Source organism: Carcharhinus amblyrhynchos, chromosome 5 (assembly GCF_965287045.1).
Source record: "Carcharhinus amblyrhynchos chromosome 5, sCarAmb.v2.hapA, whole genome shotgun sequence".
Classification (NCBI taxonomy): domain Eukaryota; kingdom Metazoa; phylum Chordata; class Chondrichthyes; order Carcharhiniformes; family Carcharhinidae; genus Carcharhinus; species Carcharhinus amblyrhynchos.
This window is the reverse complement of record NC_137328.1, coordinates 87744343-87757310: the sequence shown is the minus strand read 5'-3', so window position 1 is coordinate 87757310 and position 12968 is coordinate 87744343. Positions and strand designations below refer to the sequence as shown.

The 12968-nt window shown below is 41.1% G+C and overlaps 1 protein-coding gene across 1 annotated transcript in view; it reads right to left on the bottom strand.

Moving 5' to 3' along the window:
* The window catches only part of LOC145343544 (ATP-dependent clpX-like chaperone, mitochondrial), a 40572-nt gene extending 32684 nt beyond the window's left edge, over window positions 1–7888 (bottom strand). The window contains exons 1-3 of the mRNA XM_080189793.1: window positions 7840–7888; window positions 7136–7228; window positions 2048–2199 (exon numbers count right to left, since the gene is read on the bottom strand). Coding sequence (XP_080045919.1) covers window positions 2048–2199; window positions 7136–7228; window positions 7840–7888 — 294 coding nt within the window. The remainder of the gene's footprint in view (window positions 1–2047; window positions 2200–7135; window positions 7229–7839) is intronic.
* Between the last annotated feature and the right edge of the window lie 5080 nt (window positions 7889–12968).

The following is a 12968-nucleotide window of genomic DNA, read 5'->3' as shown; positions in this document are numbered from 1 at the left end:
CCATTAATTGATTCTGCATCCACTGCACTCTGGGGCAGTGAGTTCCATAAATTCACATCCCTCTATGAGAAGTAGCTTCTCCTTTTCTCTGTCTTGAACCTCCCCTGTCTTACTCTACAACTATGACCTCTTTTCCTAGACTATTCTAGAAAAGGGAACATTTGGTTGACATTTACTTTATCAATCCCATTGAATATTTTATATACCTCAATGAAATTGCCGCCCCCCCCCCTTCTCCTGTACGCCAACGAGCACAAGCCCAAGCTACTCAAGCACTCCTCAGATGACAGCCCCTTAAAACCTGGAATCAATCTAGTGAACCTCTTCTGAACCGTCTCCAGTGCCATCACATCCTTTCTCAAAGAAGGTGATTAAAACTGAACACAGTACTCCAAGTGTGGTATCACCAATGCCTTATACAATTGTAACAACACTTCTCTACTTTTACACTCTAGACCCTTTGCAATAAATGACAAGATTCCATTTGCCTTTCTTACAACATTCTGCACCTGCATACCCACTTTCTGAGACCCATACACAAGGACACCAAGACATCTCTGCACAGATTCCTTTCGAATCTGCTTCCCATTTAAATAGTAATTTGTCTTTTTATTTTTCTGGCCAAAATGGATAAACTTGCATTTATCCACATTAAACTTCATCTGCCAGAGTCTGACCCATTCCCCTAACCTGTCAATATCCATTTGTAAACATTTTATCTCACAGCCTGCTTTCACACTTACTTTTGTGTCGACAACAAACTTTGCTATGTTACACTCTGTACCGGCTTGTAGATCATTGATATATATTGTAAATAGTTGTGAACCCTGCGGGACCCCATGAGTAACAATTCGCCACAGGAGTATATCCCATTAGACAGGAAATTGAAGAGATGCATGTGGAACATCTGTGATTATGGGTGACTTTAATCTGCATATAGATTGGATGAGTTAAATGAGTTACTTTACAATAGAGGAAGAATTTCTGGAGTGTATACAGGGATGGTTTTCTGGGCCAAATACTTAAAGAACCAACAAGGGAACAGGCTATCTTGGACTGAGAATTGTGCAACAAGAAAGGATTAGTTGGCAATCTAGTTGTGAGAGAACTCTTGGCAATAATATGATAGAATTCTTCATCAAAGTGGATCGTGAGTAGTTGATTTTGAGACCAGAGTCTTGAATCTCAATAAAGGTAACTATGAAGGTAAGAAGCATGAGTTGGCATTACTTTCCTCTGCAACCCTAAATTACTTCCTTCCCCATAACAAGTTAATACCCCAACAGTTCTTATTTGGCATACTCCTCAATTATTAAGCTTGCCCTCGATAGGGAGAGAGAAGTGGGGTGCGTCCTACTGAAATCCTGCCTGACTCTCCCTTGCTTCATCCAATACTACTGTTACTACTTCTCCATAATGTTGGCTTACAAACATGGAATGGCATCAAAATCTCTAAATGGCCTTACACACTTAGATACTTCGGAGCAAGTCCGGATCTGTGAAGAAAAAATGCCCAAAGAATTGCCGCAAAAAATGTTCCTGCTGCAGAATTCAATATTTCAAATCTCCAAAACTCGGAAACCTAAAACTGTAATGCCATTGAATCTCACAACTAACTTACTCAAAATTTAGTGGGAAGCTCACAATAAGGGAAATAAAAAGCATGAGAACAATCAGAGGCTTTGATTTGGCACGAAAACTGGAAAGTCAGCTTCTTCAACTTGTTAGCAAATAAAATTTTAACTCCAGCTATATGCTGAAATCACACTGAAAGGTATGCTGAATTTTGAGTTCTTTGGAAGAGATAGGTTTGTGGAAGTTAATCACTAACTTAGGCTCCCTTGGGCTATGTGATAATATCTATATAATAATACAGCTTAGTATTGGAGAAGAAAAGTCCTGTTCTATGGGACCAGGCTTCTAGTTGGATTGCTTGGCATATAAGCAAAAAGGAAGAGCAAGAAATTTTTAAAAATGGGTAAATTCACATCCAATATGCATCAACGATTGAAAAGGCAAAAGGCAAAATTTAAAATTGCATTAATACCTGTTTGTCTTTATCACTGTCTTCATCCTTCTTGGCCAATGCAGGAGTTACAGAAAATGTTCTCAGTGGGCTATATGCTGGCTTTTGGATCAGTTCACATGATGTTGTTGCTATGGCCAGAAGTTTGGTGGCTGGTACCAAAACTTGGCAGGCTAATAGTAAAAAAAAGTTTGAAGCATTCAGAACATGCTGTCAATTCACTTAGAATTGTGAACCTAATTATTTTTATTTCAACTCTTGCCATTTTAAACTTATTAGCCCCAATCTTAAATTCTATAAACTCCTTCATTGTAAAAAACATAAGCCTTGATTTTTAACCCAGAGTGAGAAGTGGGCTGGCTGGAATGAGCTAAATGGCAAATCCTCCCATCACCTCAGCTGCAGAATATACAAATATACAAATGAGAAAGAAGTCATTTGGACCTTTGAGTCTCTTCTACCATTTGATAAGATCTTGGAGGTTCTGATTGTGGCCTTCACGTTTCTGTCCAATCCTTCTCCCCTTTCAATCTCCTGTCAGTCAAGAATCTTTCTAACTCATCCTTGAATAGATTCAATAACCCAGCCTCCACTGCTCTCTGGGCAAGAAAATCTACAGGCTAATGACTGTCAGACAATTCTTCTCATGTCTTTCATAAGTGGGAGACCACTTATTTTTAAATTGAGGCCCCCAGTTTGTTTCCCTCATAAGGGGAAACACTCTTTCAGCCGCTACCTGTCAAGTCTCCTCAGGATCTCACATGCTTTAATCAGATCACTTCTCATTATTCTCAACGCAAATCAATACAAGCAATCTGTCCAGAATCTTTGGGCAGAATCTGTGCTCTCCACCCTGGTAAATTTAATTTTTAATTGTGACCTCACCACCTATTTGCCTGCAACTTGATTAAGTCTGTGGCAGAAAGGCTTATGGACAGCCTTCCTACCCCAGCACTGTGTTGAGATCTTCAAGTAGTCAATTCATGGCCAATTAAGGGTCTCATCCACCATTGCTGGGGGCTCATCATGTTGGGGGCACAACAGGCAAATCTGGTAAGTTGGGGGTTAGGGAGGGTGCAGATCCAAAAGCCACCCCACTGCCCATGCTGCAGATCCCTCCCCCCACTAATGCAACCCTTTCCTGCCATAACTAGCCAGTACCTGGGTACTTCCTCAAGCTGTTGCGTTGGATAGGTGTAGTAGAAGTGGCATCCATCTCCTCAGTGGTGGCGATTTCCACCCTACGGGCTTTTGATGATAGGGGAAGACCCACAGATTGGCAAAAGATGCAGCAAGCCTTTTCTCAAAAAGTGGCAATGTGGAGAGGTCTCACCAGCTCTCCAGCTGACAGCTAAGATCTCTGTCACCCCCCCATAAGATTGTACGATCAGGTGCCGGTCCTGTCAGTGTGAATGTGGACATGCATTGAAAGAACTATTGCTGGCAACAAGATTAGTCATAGTGGAGCTGTTTTGGAAGGACCATGTCTTTTCACATCCTCATAAGTAATGTAACAAGAGAAGAAAAAAAGCTTACCTATTGGGGCTGCTGCTATTCAATCAATCCTCCTTCATTATCTTCACATGGTTGGAAAACCTCAAAGGCTTCTCCACTCAGATTGGTTGGACAATTATCATTGGAGTGCAATTTGCATATTTAATGAAGGACCCTTCAGGCTGATGCACAACTTTATACAAGAACTATATACTGGGCTGAACTTTACCAATTGGATAGACCACCCAACATTATAAGGAAATGTGTCATTGGAATGAATGGGCAACTGGCAGGCCATTCCATTGAAAATTACAGATTGAGTGGCTGCTGCCTGGGGCTGCCATCCTATTAAGGACCACAGCCAGCCCAATCTGAGGGCTGCCAACTCAGCAGCCCCACCAGGAGTGATGGCCACTTTTGAGGCAGGCGAAGACCTGCTGTCTTCACCGAGTAGGGGAAATAATCTTTAAAAAATGTTGAAGGGCCAAGTGCTAGAGGGAAACCCCTCTGCGGAAATCATTGAAAGTGTGGGGTTGCCTTTCCTGTCCACGACACCTTCCTTGCTTTTAAAAAGAAGATCCTCTGGGCTGCCGCTTGGAGGCCACCTCCATTTATCAGGGGCCTTTACATATGTAAATTTGTCATCCTCTTCTTGAAGATGGACAGTCTGCCCAATTCCAATATTACTGTCAGTAAAATTCCCCCGACAGACACTCCTGGTTAGGGAGTCAATCCAACATTTCTCCCCTTGATTTTATTAGCACCTTCACTTCTCTCTCCAACTCCTGTGTGTCAATTGAATTCAGTCCACTAACTCAGTTCCACTCTTACTGTAGTGAAAGCTATGATAGCGCTGAGCACCCAAATTCAGAAGGGCCAGACTCAAAACATTTAAACTCTCACCTGGCTGACAGTGAATACCATAGTTACAATTGGAGCAAATGGAGAAAGGTAGCTGGAAGCCTTGTTAAGCAAGGTGTCTCTATAATAATTTTAGCCTTTTACTTTCCTCATGTAATCACACATTCAGACATGTAGCAACCTGTGCTGCATTATTAACGCTAATCATAGGAAACTGCCATGCTTTATTGTGCCACACTAACTTCTGACTCTCCCTTTTTCTAAGTCCATCTGAAAATCTTGAGCCTGTAAAACAGCACTGAGAGGAGAACAACTCCCTTTAGAGAGGCACTTACGTTCATTCAGAACCAAGTACCAGCATAGGTATTGGCACTCTTGGTGGGATAGACAGCAACTGAAAAGGATCTGCATTTGGTGAATCACAGATCAAAACCAAATGAGCCTAAGAAGACAAATGTTGATGCCACAGCCCAGCCTCCAAGAAAAAGCTATTGATGTGTACTTGCAATTGCCTGAAGTATTGGAAAGCCTCTCAATGAGCAACTGCCCCATATATCAGAGTATGGAGTCATCTGTTTTCATCTTGTATTGCATTCTGAAAAAAACATCAGCATGCTCGTTGTCTATTATGGAGTGTGTGGACATTATTGTGGATGCTACTTCACATCAAAAGCCTGTGTCACTAACTCTTGCACTCTGATCGAAGTATTAACTGAGGGTCAGACCTTCACCATTCCTGCACTGCCACCAACTTACCAAGGCTCCTTCATCAGGATCTTTCAAACCCACAGTCTCTATCACCTAGAAGGATAAGAGCAGCAGATACATGGGAATACATCACCTGCAAATTCTTCTCCAAGTTACACACCATCTTGATTTGGAACTATATTAACAGGCAGAGAGATCTGCGCACACGTCACTGAAAGTGGCAACGCAGATGGATAAGGTAGTCAATACCTTGCCTTCATCGATCAGAGCATTGAGTATAAAATTTGGCAGGTTATGCTGCAGCTGTAATGATTCTTAGTTCAGCCTCATTTAGAATATTGTGTACAATTCTGATCACCACACTGCCAGAAGGATGTGGATGCTTTGGAGAGGTAACAGAGGGGGTTTACCTAGATGTTGCCTGGTCTGGAGGATATTAGCTATGAGGAGAGGACGGATAAACTTGGTTTGTTCTCACTGGAATGACGGAGGTTGAGAGGTGACCTGATAGAGGTCTGCAAGATTATGAGTGGCATGGACAGAGTGAATAATCAGATGCTCTTTCCTAGGGTAGAAAAGTCAAGTACTAGGGGACATAGATTTAAGATGCATGGGGAAAAGTTTAGAGCAGATGTGTGAGGCAAATGTTTTACACCGAGGTGGTGAATGTCTGGAATGCGCTGCCTGGGGAGGTGGTGGGAACAGGTATGATAGCATCATTTAAGGGGCAACTAGGCAGATACATGAATAGAATGGGAATGGAAGGATACGAACTCCGGAAATGCATACGATTTTAGTGTTGGAGACATCATGATCAGCGTAGGCTTGGAGGGCCAAAGGACCTGGTCCTGTGCTATGCTTTTATTTGTTCTTGTTATTCTTTCACTGCCACTGGGTCAAAATCTGGGAACTCCTTTCCTGGAAGGACAGTGGGCCCATGTAGTACACTACATGGATTGCAGTGGTTCAAGAAGGTGACTTACCACCACCTCCTCAAGAGCAATTAAGGATGGGCAATAAATACTGGTCCAACCAGCAATGGCCACAACCCGTGAAATAATTATTTTTAAAACAATTGACGTCTCAAAGCGCTTTACAACACTTCTGTAATGTAGTCACTATTGTCATGTAGATTACTCAGCAGACAACTTGTGAACAGCAAACCCCAACAAACAGCAATCTAATAATGACTAGGTAATCTGTAATACAAATGTGGATTGAGGGATAACTATTGCCCAGAGTACCAGAGACATACAAGTCCCCTGCTTTCCAAAATAGTCATGATGTGGAGATACTGGCGTTGGACTGGGGTAAACACAGTAAGAAGTCTCACAACACCAGATTAATGTCCAACAGGTTTTTTTGGCAGCAAAACCATTAGTTTTCAGAGCACTTGCTGCAGCTTTTGCTACCAAATAAACCTATTGGACTTTAATCTGGTGTTGTGAGACTTCTTACTGTGTTTCAAAAAAGTGCCATGGATGTAGATAATTCATCACATTTCATTACAAAGGCCCAGGGAATAAAGTTTAGGTTAATTATGAAAGTATTTAAAAGTGATTTGTCTGACAATACATTTCATTTAATCCATAAAATTATAAATATATATCAGGTAAACACAAATGACAGTCAATTAAAGAGGCTAGAACTGTTGCAGATCAAACCCAGTTGAATTCACAAATGAAGGAATGAGAAAGTTCTAGAAAGTTTTCTAATCTTATTTGTAGTTTGGCACATTATAATTTGAAAGAAAGGAAAAGATTGGGGTGAATGATCTCTTTCTGTATTGTAACCATTCTGATTCTAGTACTAAGGGTGGTTTTACATCCACTCTTGCATCTCCGATAATCACCCCTTCATGTTTTATCCTTGTTCATTGTAGATACCAGAGGTGAAAGATCACAGGGATATTTAAACAACCATGAAGCATGAAATGTCAGCTCTGCAAGCAGTTTATCAGTAAACATCAACAATATCACTTTGCTATTTGTCTACATTAAAACGTCCATGCCCTATAAAAAGGATTTGAATTACATTTTAGACTACCTTTCGCTCCAACTGCAATGATTCCAAACATTATCACCTGCTGACAGATCCTCACGACATTTGATGTTGTGACGGAGCTTTCAAAGCCATGGGCTTATCCATAGACAGCAAGGAAGAAAAGAAACACTCAACAGAAATGCAGTATAAAATACATTTTCACTGGCGTGGGCATCAACGTAAACAAACGAATATCCCCTATCCTATGGCATATGTTGCGTCAGCTCATTTAAAAACCCATACACCCACACATTTCTATATACATGACCACAGATACAAATACTAAAAATGTGCAACTCCCTCGCAAAATATGGATACATTACGCTCATTCTTTCTTATGGAATTCTGTTCTGTTTGATTCCTTTCCATTTCAAAGTTTAAATGTGATCATACAATGATTAGCCAAGCTGTTTCAACAACCCCGAGCTCGGAAGTAAAGAGTTTATGTTCTTAAGGTGACTGATTCTGAACACAAAACAATGTCAGACTGAATCGGAATGTGTCAAATACCGTATGGTTTAACAAGGATGTTGTTAGCATTGTTAGATTTAAACACATTGATTGAAAGTCCAATTCACCAAATTGTACATCCATTGGCAAAGATGAAATATGCTCGAGGGGGCTTTATTTGTCCTATTCACAACCACATCGGGAATGCAATATAAACATATAGAAACCGCAGTTCCACTCCATTTGTAACGCAGTACCATTCAGGCAGTATCGGTAAACAACAATTATTAATAACTGAGTATTCATATCTATGCGCGTCTGAAAAAGTCTCCATCACCGATGTTCAATGTGTGATGTCTAAAAGGGCAGCTTGTCCTTTATTGCTGCAGTGATGATGTCGGGTGATTGATTTCTCAATGCCACAGTCACTCTTTGCACGTGGGCCGTCAGAAGTTCGTGAAAACGTGACACCTCTGCTTTACAATTTTTATCTTGGAGTTTTTTTTCCTCTGCTGCCATTTAATGACGACCTTTGGATGTGGATTTAGAACCAACATTGTTTTCGCCCCCTCTGGGATTGATGTACCACAGTATTGACTTTATTTACAAGTTCATTTCATAAATTCTTCATAGAATCCCTATAGTACAGAAGGAGGCTATTCAGCCCATCGAGCCTGCAATGACAACGACCCCACCCAGGCCCTATCCCAGTAACCCCACTAATGGATCAATCAAATTATTTAGAATGTCTTTTAAATAACATTACTATTATTACAATTCTTAACGTCCAAATGAAAATAACAACAATACTATAAAACTAAATGTGACATTGAACCCATAAGGAGATATTTGGTCAGATTTGGTCAAAAGTTTGGTCAAAGAGGTAGGTTTTAAGGAGTGTCTTAATGAAGATGGAGAGGCAGCAAGGTGTAGGGAAGGAATTCCAGAGTTTGGGGCCCAGACAACTGAAGGCGGAGGCACCAACTAAAATCTGGAATGGTCAAGAGTTTACAATTAAAGGAATGACACTATCTTGGAATGAAGGGATTTGAAAGTAAGGGTGCCAATTGTAAAATCAAGGCTTTGCTTGATCTGGAGCTATTGTAGGTCAATGAGCATAGGGGAATAGGTGAGCAGACTTAGAAACATGGAAAGAGATGGCATGGCGGCACAATTGTCTCACAGTGCCAGGGTCCCAGATTTAATTCTGGCCTTGGGTCACTGTCTATGTGGATTTTGCACATTCTCCCCATGTCTGCATGGGATTCCTTTGAGTACTCCGGTTTTCTCCTGGGTGTGCGGGTTAAGTTGATTGGCCACGCTAAATTGATCCTAGTGTCAGGGAGATTAGCAGGGTAAATGCATGGGGTTGCAGGAATAGGGCCTGGGTGGGACTGTGGTCAGTACAGACCTGAAGGGCCGAATGGCCTCCTTCTGAACTCTAGGGACTCTATGAAACTAGAAGCAGGAGTATGCTCTTTGAGCCTTCTCTGCCATTCAGTATGATCATAGCTGGCCATTAATCTCAATGCCATGTTCCTACTTTCTTTTCATTCTCCATGAAACCATCAAAATCTAAAAAAAACTATCTCTTGAATACATTCAGTGGCTTGGCTTCCACAGCTTTTTGTGGTAGAGAATTCCACAGGTTATTGACCCTTCTTATCTCAGTCCTACATGATCTACCCCATATCCTGAGACTGTGTCCCCAGTTCTAGATTCCCCAGTGAGAGAACACATCCTCCCTGCATCTAGCCTGTCGAACCCTATTAGGATTTTATAAGTTTTAATCAAATCTCCTCTCAGCCTTCCAAATTCCAGTGAATACAAGCCCAGTCGAACTGATCAGTCATCATAGGACAGTCCTACCCACTCCGATATCAGCCTAGTGTACCTCCACTGCACTTTCTCTATGGCAAGTATATCCTTTCTTAGGTAGGGAGACCAAAACTGCACACAATACTCCAGGTGTAGTCTCATCAAGGCCCTGTATAACTGCCATAAGACATCTCTACTTCTGAACCCAAATCCTGTTGTAATGAAGGCCAACTTACTATTTACAATGAGGGGAATTACACAGTCGCTATATTGCAATATTAATGTAGGCCTTACTTGTGACTAATAAATTAATAAACTTTATAAAACTATACATTCCTAATTGCTTGTTGCACCTAACTCTCCACTTTCATTGACTGTTGTACAAAGACACCAAGATTCCTTTGTACAGTCACAGTTCCCAACATATCACCATTTAAGTAATACTCTTCCTTTCTGCTCTTAACTCCAAAGTACATAACTTCACATTTTAGACTTGATGAGTGTTGAGACATGGGTAGTGGAGTTTTTGATGACCTCAGGTTTATAGGTGATAAAATGTGGAGGTCAGCCAAGAGTGGCAAGTCTAGGGGGAACAATAGTGTGAATAAGCTGAGACAGGGCAAAGTCAGATGATTTTATAGAGGTGGAAATAGATGGCTCTAGTGATGGAGCAAATATGTGGTTGGAAGTTCATCTCAGGGTCAAAGAAGACCCCAAGGTTATAAATAGAATGGTTTAGTTTTAGAATGTTGCCAGGGAAAGGCAGAGTCAATAGCTGGGAACAACATAGGAACATAAGAATTAGGAGCAGAAGTAGGCAAATTCAACCCTTCGAGCCTGCACCACCATCCAATCAGATTATGGTTGATCATTCCCTGGTCTCAAATCCATCTCCCTATCTGCATCCCATATCTTTTTATTCCCCTTTTTTACTAGAAATATATCTTATCTCTTTTTTGAAAACCATTCAATGATTCAGTTGATCTTGCCAACACTCCGTACAATTGCAACAACACTTCTCTACTTCTATACTCTTGGGGAATAAGTTTTCAAATGGGTATCAAACACAACTATCTAATGTGAGGAAATTCCTGATCATAATTATATAACTAAGCATAACAAAAATTACCTAATGTATTTTAATACCCTTGTTAATGATTTTACTTGACCTTGGGTGGCATGGTGGCACAGTGGTTAACATTGCTGCCTCACAGCACAAGGGAACTGGGTTTGATTCCTGCCTTGGGTGATTGTGTGCAGTTTGCATGTTCTCCCTGTGTCTGTGTGGGTTTCCTCAGGCTACTCTGCTTTCCTCCCACAATACAAAGATATGCAAGTTAGGTAGATTGGCCATAACAATTTGCCCCTTAGTGTTCCAAGATGTGTAGGTTAGGGGGATTAATGGAGTAAATGCATTGGGTTACAGGGACAGGGTGAGACTGAGCCTGGAAAGATGCTCTGTCATAGAGTCAGTACAGACTTGATAGGCTGAATGGCCTCCTTTTGCACTGCAGGAATTCTATGATTCTATGAACATGATAATTTAGACTGGAGAAATGCTTTGCAAGTTAAGGGTTGAGCTTCTAACTCCACCACAATTATCTTTCAAAATCTTTTAAAGAAAAGCTATAGGTTAAATTGCCATCATTAAACATTGGAAAATGTCAGCAGGTCTGACAGCATCTGTGGAGAGGGAACAGAGCCAACCTTTTTAGCCTGAATGACCTGTTGTCAGAGCTGCTCGAAACATTAACTCTATTCTCTCTCCACAGATGCTGTCAGACCTGCTAAGTTTTTCCAGAATTTTCTGTTTTTCTTCCAGATTCCAGCATCCACAGTAATTTGCTTTCATCATTAAGCATTGATTGGGCATCAAATAAAAAAGGGAACATAGAAGGGGAGAGAGAGCCTAGAAAGTGAGACGAAAAGTTTCCAATTTCTCAAGCCTTTGTTGCTAGTATGATCTTGTTGATGGCCAACACTGATCATGCAGAGTTTGACAAGAAATGTGTCCTAGTGCCCTACTGGCCAGGAGTTGTGCAACATTGAACTTTAACAAGCTTCTATCATTTTAGAGTAGTTGCTGTATATAATATCAAACTCCAGATGATGAATTTTGTATTGTCATTCTAGAGATATGTCCATCACCAGCAAAGCCAATTGCTCACCCCTGAGAAGGTGGTGGTGAGCCACTTTATTGAATGGCTGCAGTCCATGTGGCCCAGTTGCAAATCAATCTGATTTAAAAATGCCCAGAAATAACTTGTTAGCTCTTACTTTAACATAGCGATTCACACCCAAGCACAGGAGATAGGAGCAGTTCAGTACTGCACTGTGCTGTCAGCTAGACTACATCAAGGGAAAATACTTTCTTATTCATTGGATGTGAGTATTGCTGGCTGGGCCAGTGTTTATTGCCAAATCTGAAGGACCCTTGCTGAGTGGCTTGCTTAGGCCATTTTAGAGGGCTTTCATGGATCTGGAGTCACATGTAGCCCAGATGAATAAGGACGGCAAATTTCCTTCCTTAAAGGACATCAGTGAACCAGCTAGGTTTTTACAATAATGGTCATCATTAGACTTTTAATTCTAGATTTTTATTTAATTCAAATTTCACCATCTGCCAATGGGGGGGGATTCAAACCTGGGTGCCAAGAGCCTGACCCTGGATTATTCAGTGACAATACCCACTGCTTCCTCCAATGTTATAGAATATCTTAACGTTCATTTGTTTCTGTAAGTTACTGGAGACGGCCTGGCAAATCATTTAGTTTCACCAATAGTCAATGTATTCTAGACAATGGTCCCTTTCTGTAATTCATTTTTAATGGCACAGAAGACTAGAGTGTTTATTATGAATAGAACTGAAATAGATTTGGTTTCAGAAAAAAAAGTAATTGTTTCCATATGCTGCACATTAGCACTACATATCACTGAACTGAATGAATAACTTCTGTGCTCAATTTTATAAGAGAACCCAGATAACTGATTCCTAACTTTCAAGGTACAAATTCCTTATTCATGGGTGGCACGGTGGCAGTGGTTAGCACTGCTGCCTCACACGTCAGGGACCCAGACACTGTCTGTGCAGAGTCTGCAAGTTCTCCCCAAGTCTGCGTGGGTTTCCTGCGGGTTCTCCAGTTTCCTTTCACAGTTCGAAAGATGTGCTGGTTAGGTGCATTGACCAAGCTAAATTCTCCCTCAGTATACCCGAACAGGTGCCAGAGTGTGGTGACTAGAGGATTTTCACAGTAACTTCATTACACTGTTAATGTAAGCCTAGTTCTGACACTAATAATCTTTAAAAACTTTACTTAAACGTTTACTCAGTGTTCATATCAATTTCGCCTGACGACGCTGTTTTGATAATGTGTCATGTAACATCCACCCCACGGTTTTATTTTTTATTGACTCTTCCGGCTTGCAATAGTTAAGTGACAGCAGAGAGTTCATTTCAAAAAAATGCTGTGTTGAATGATGAAATTCTGTTCGCCACATTGCATGGGACGTGGCTCCACCAAAAGAGGTGCATGCGTGCTGAGCAGTTCCGGTAGCTGGTGAGTCTGTT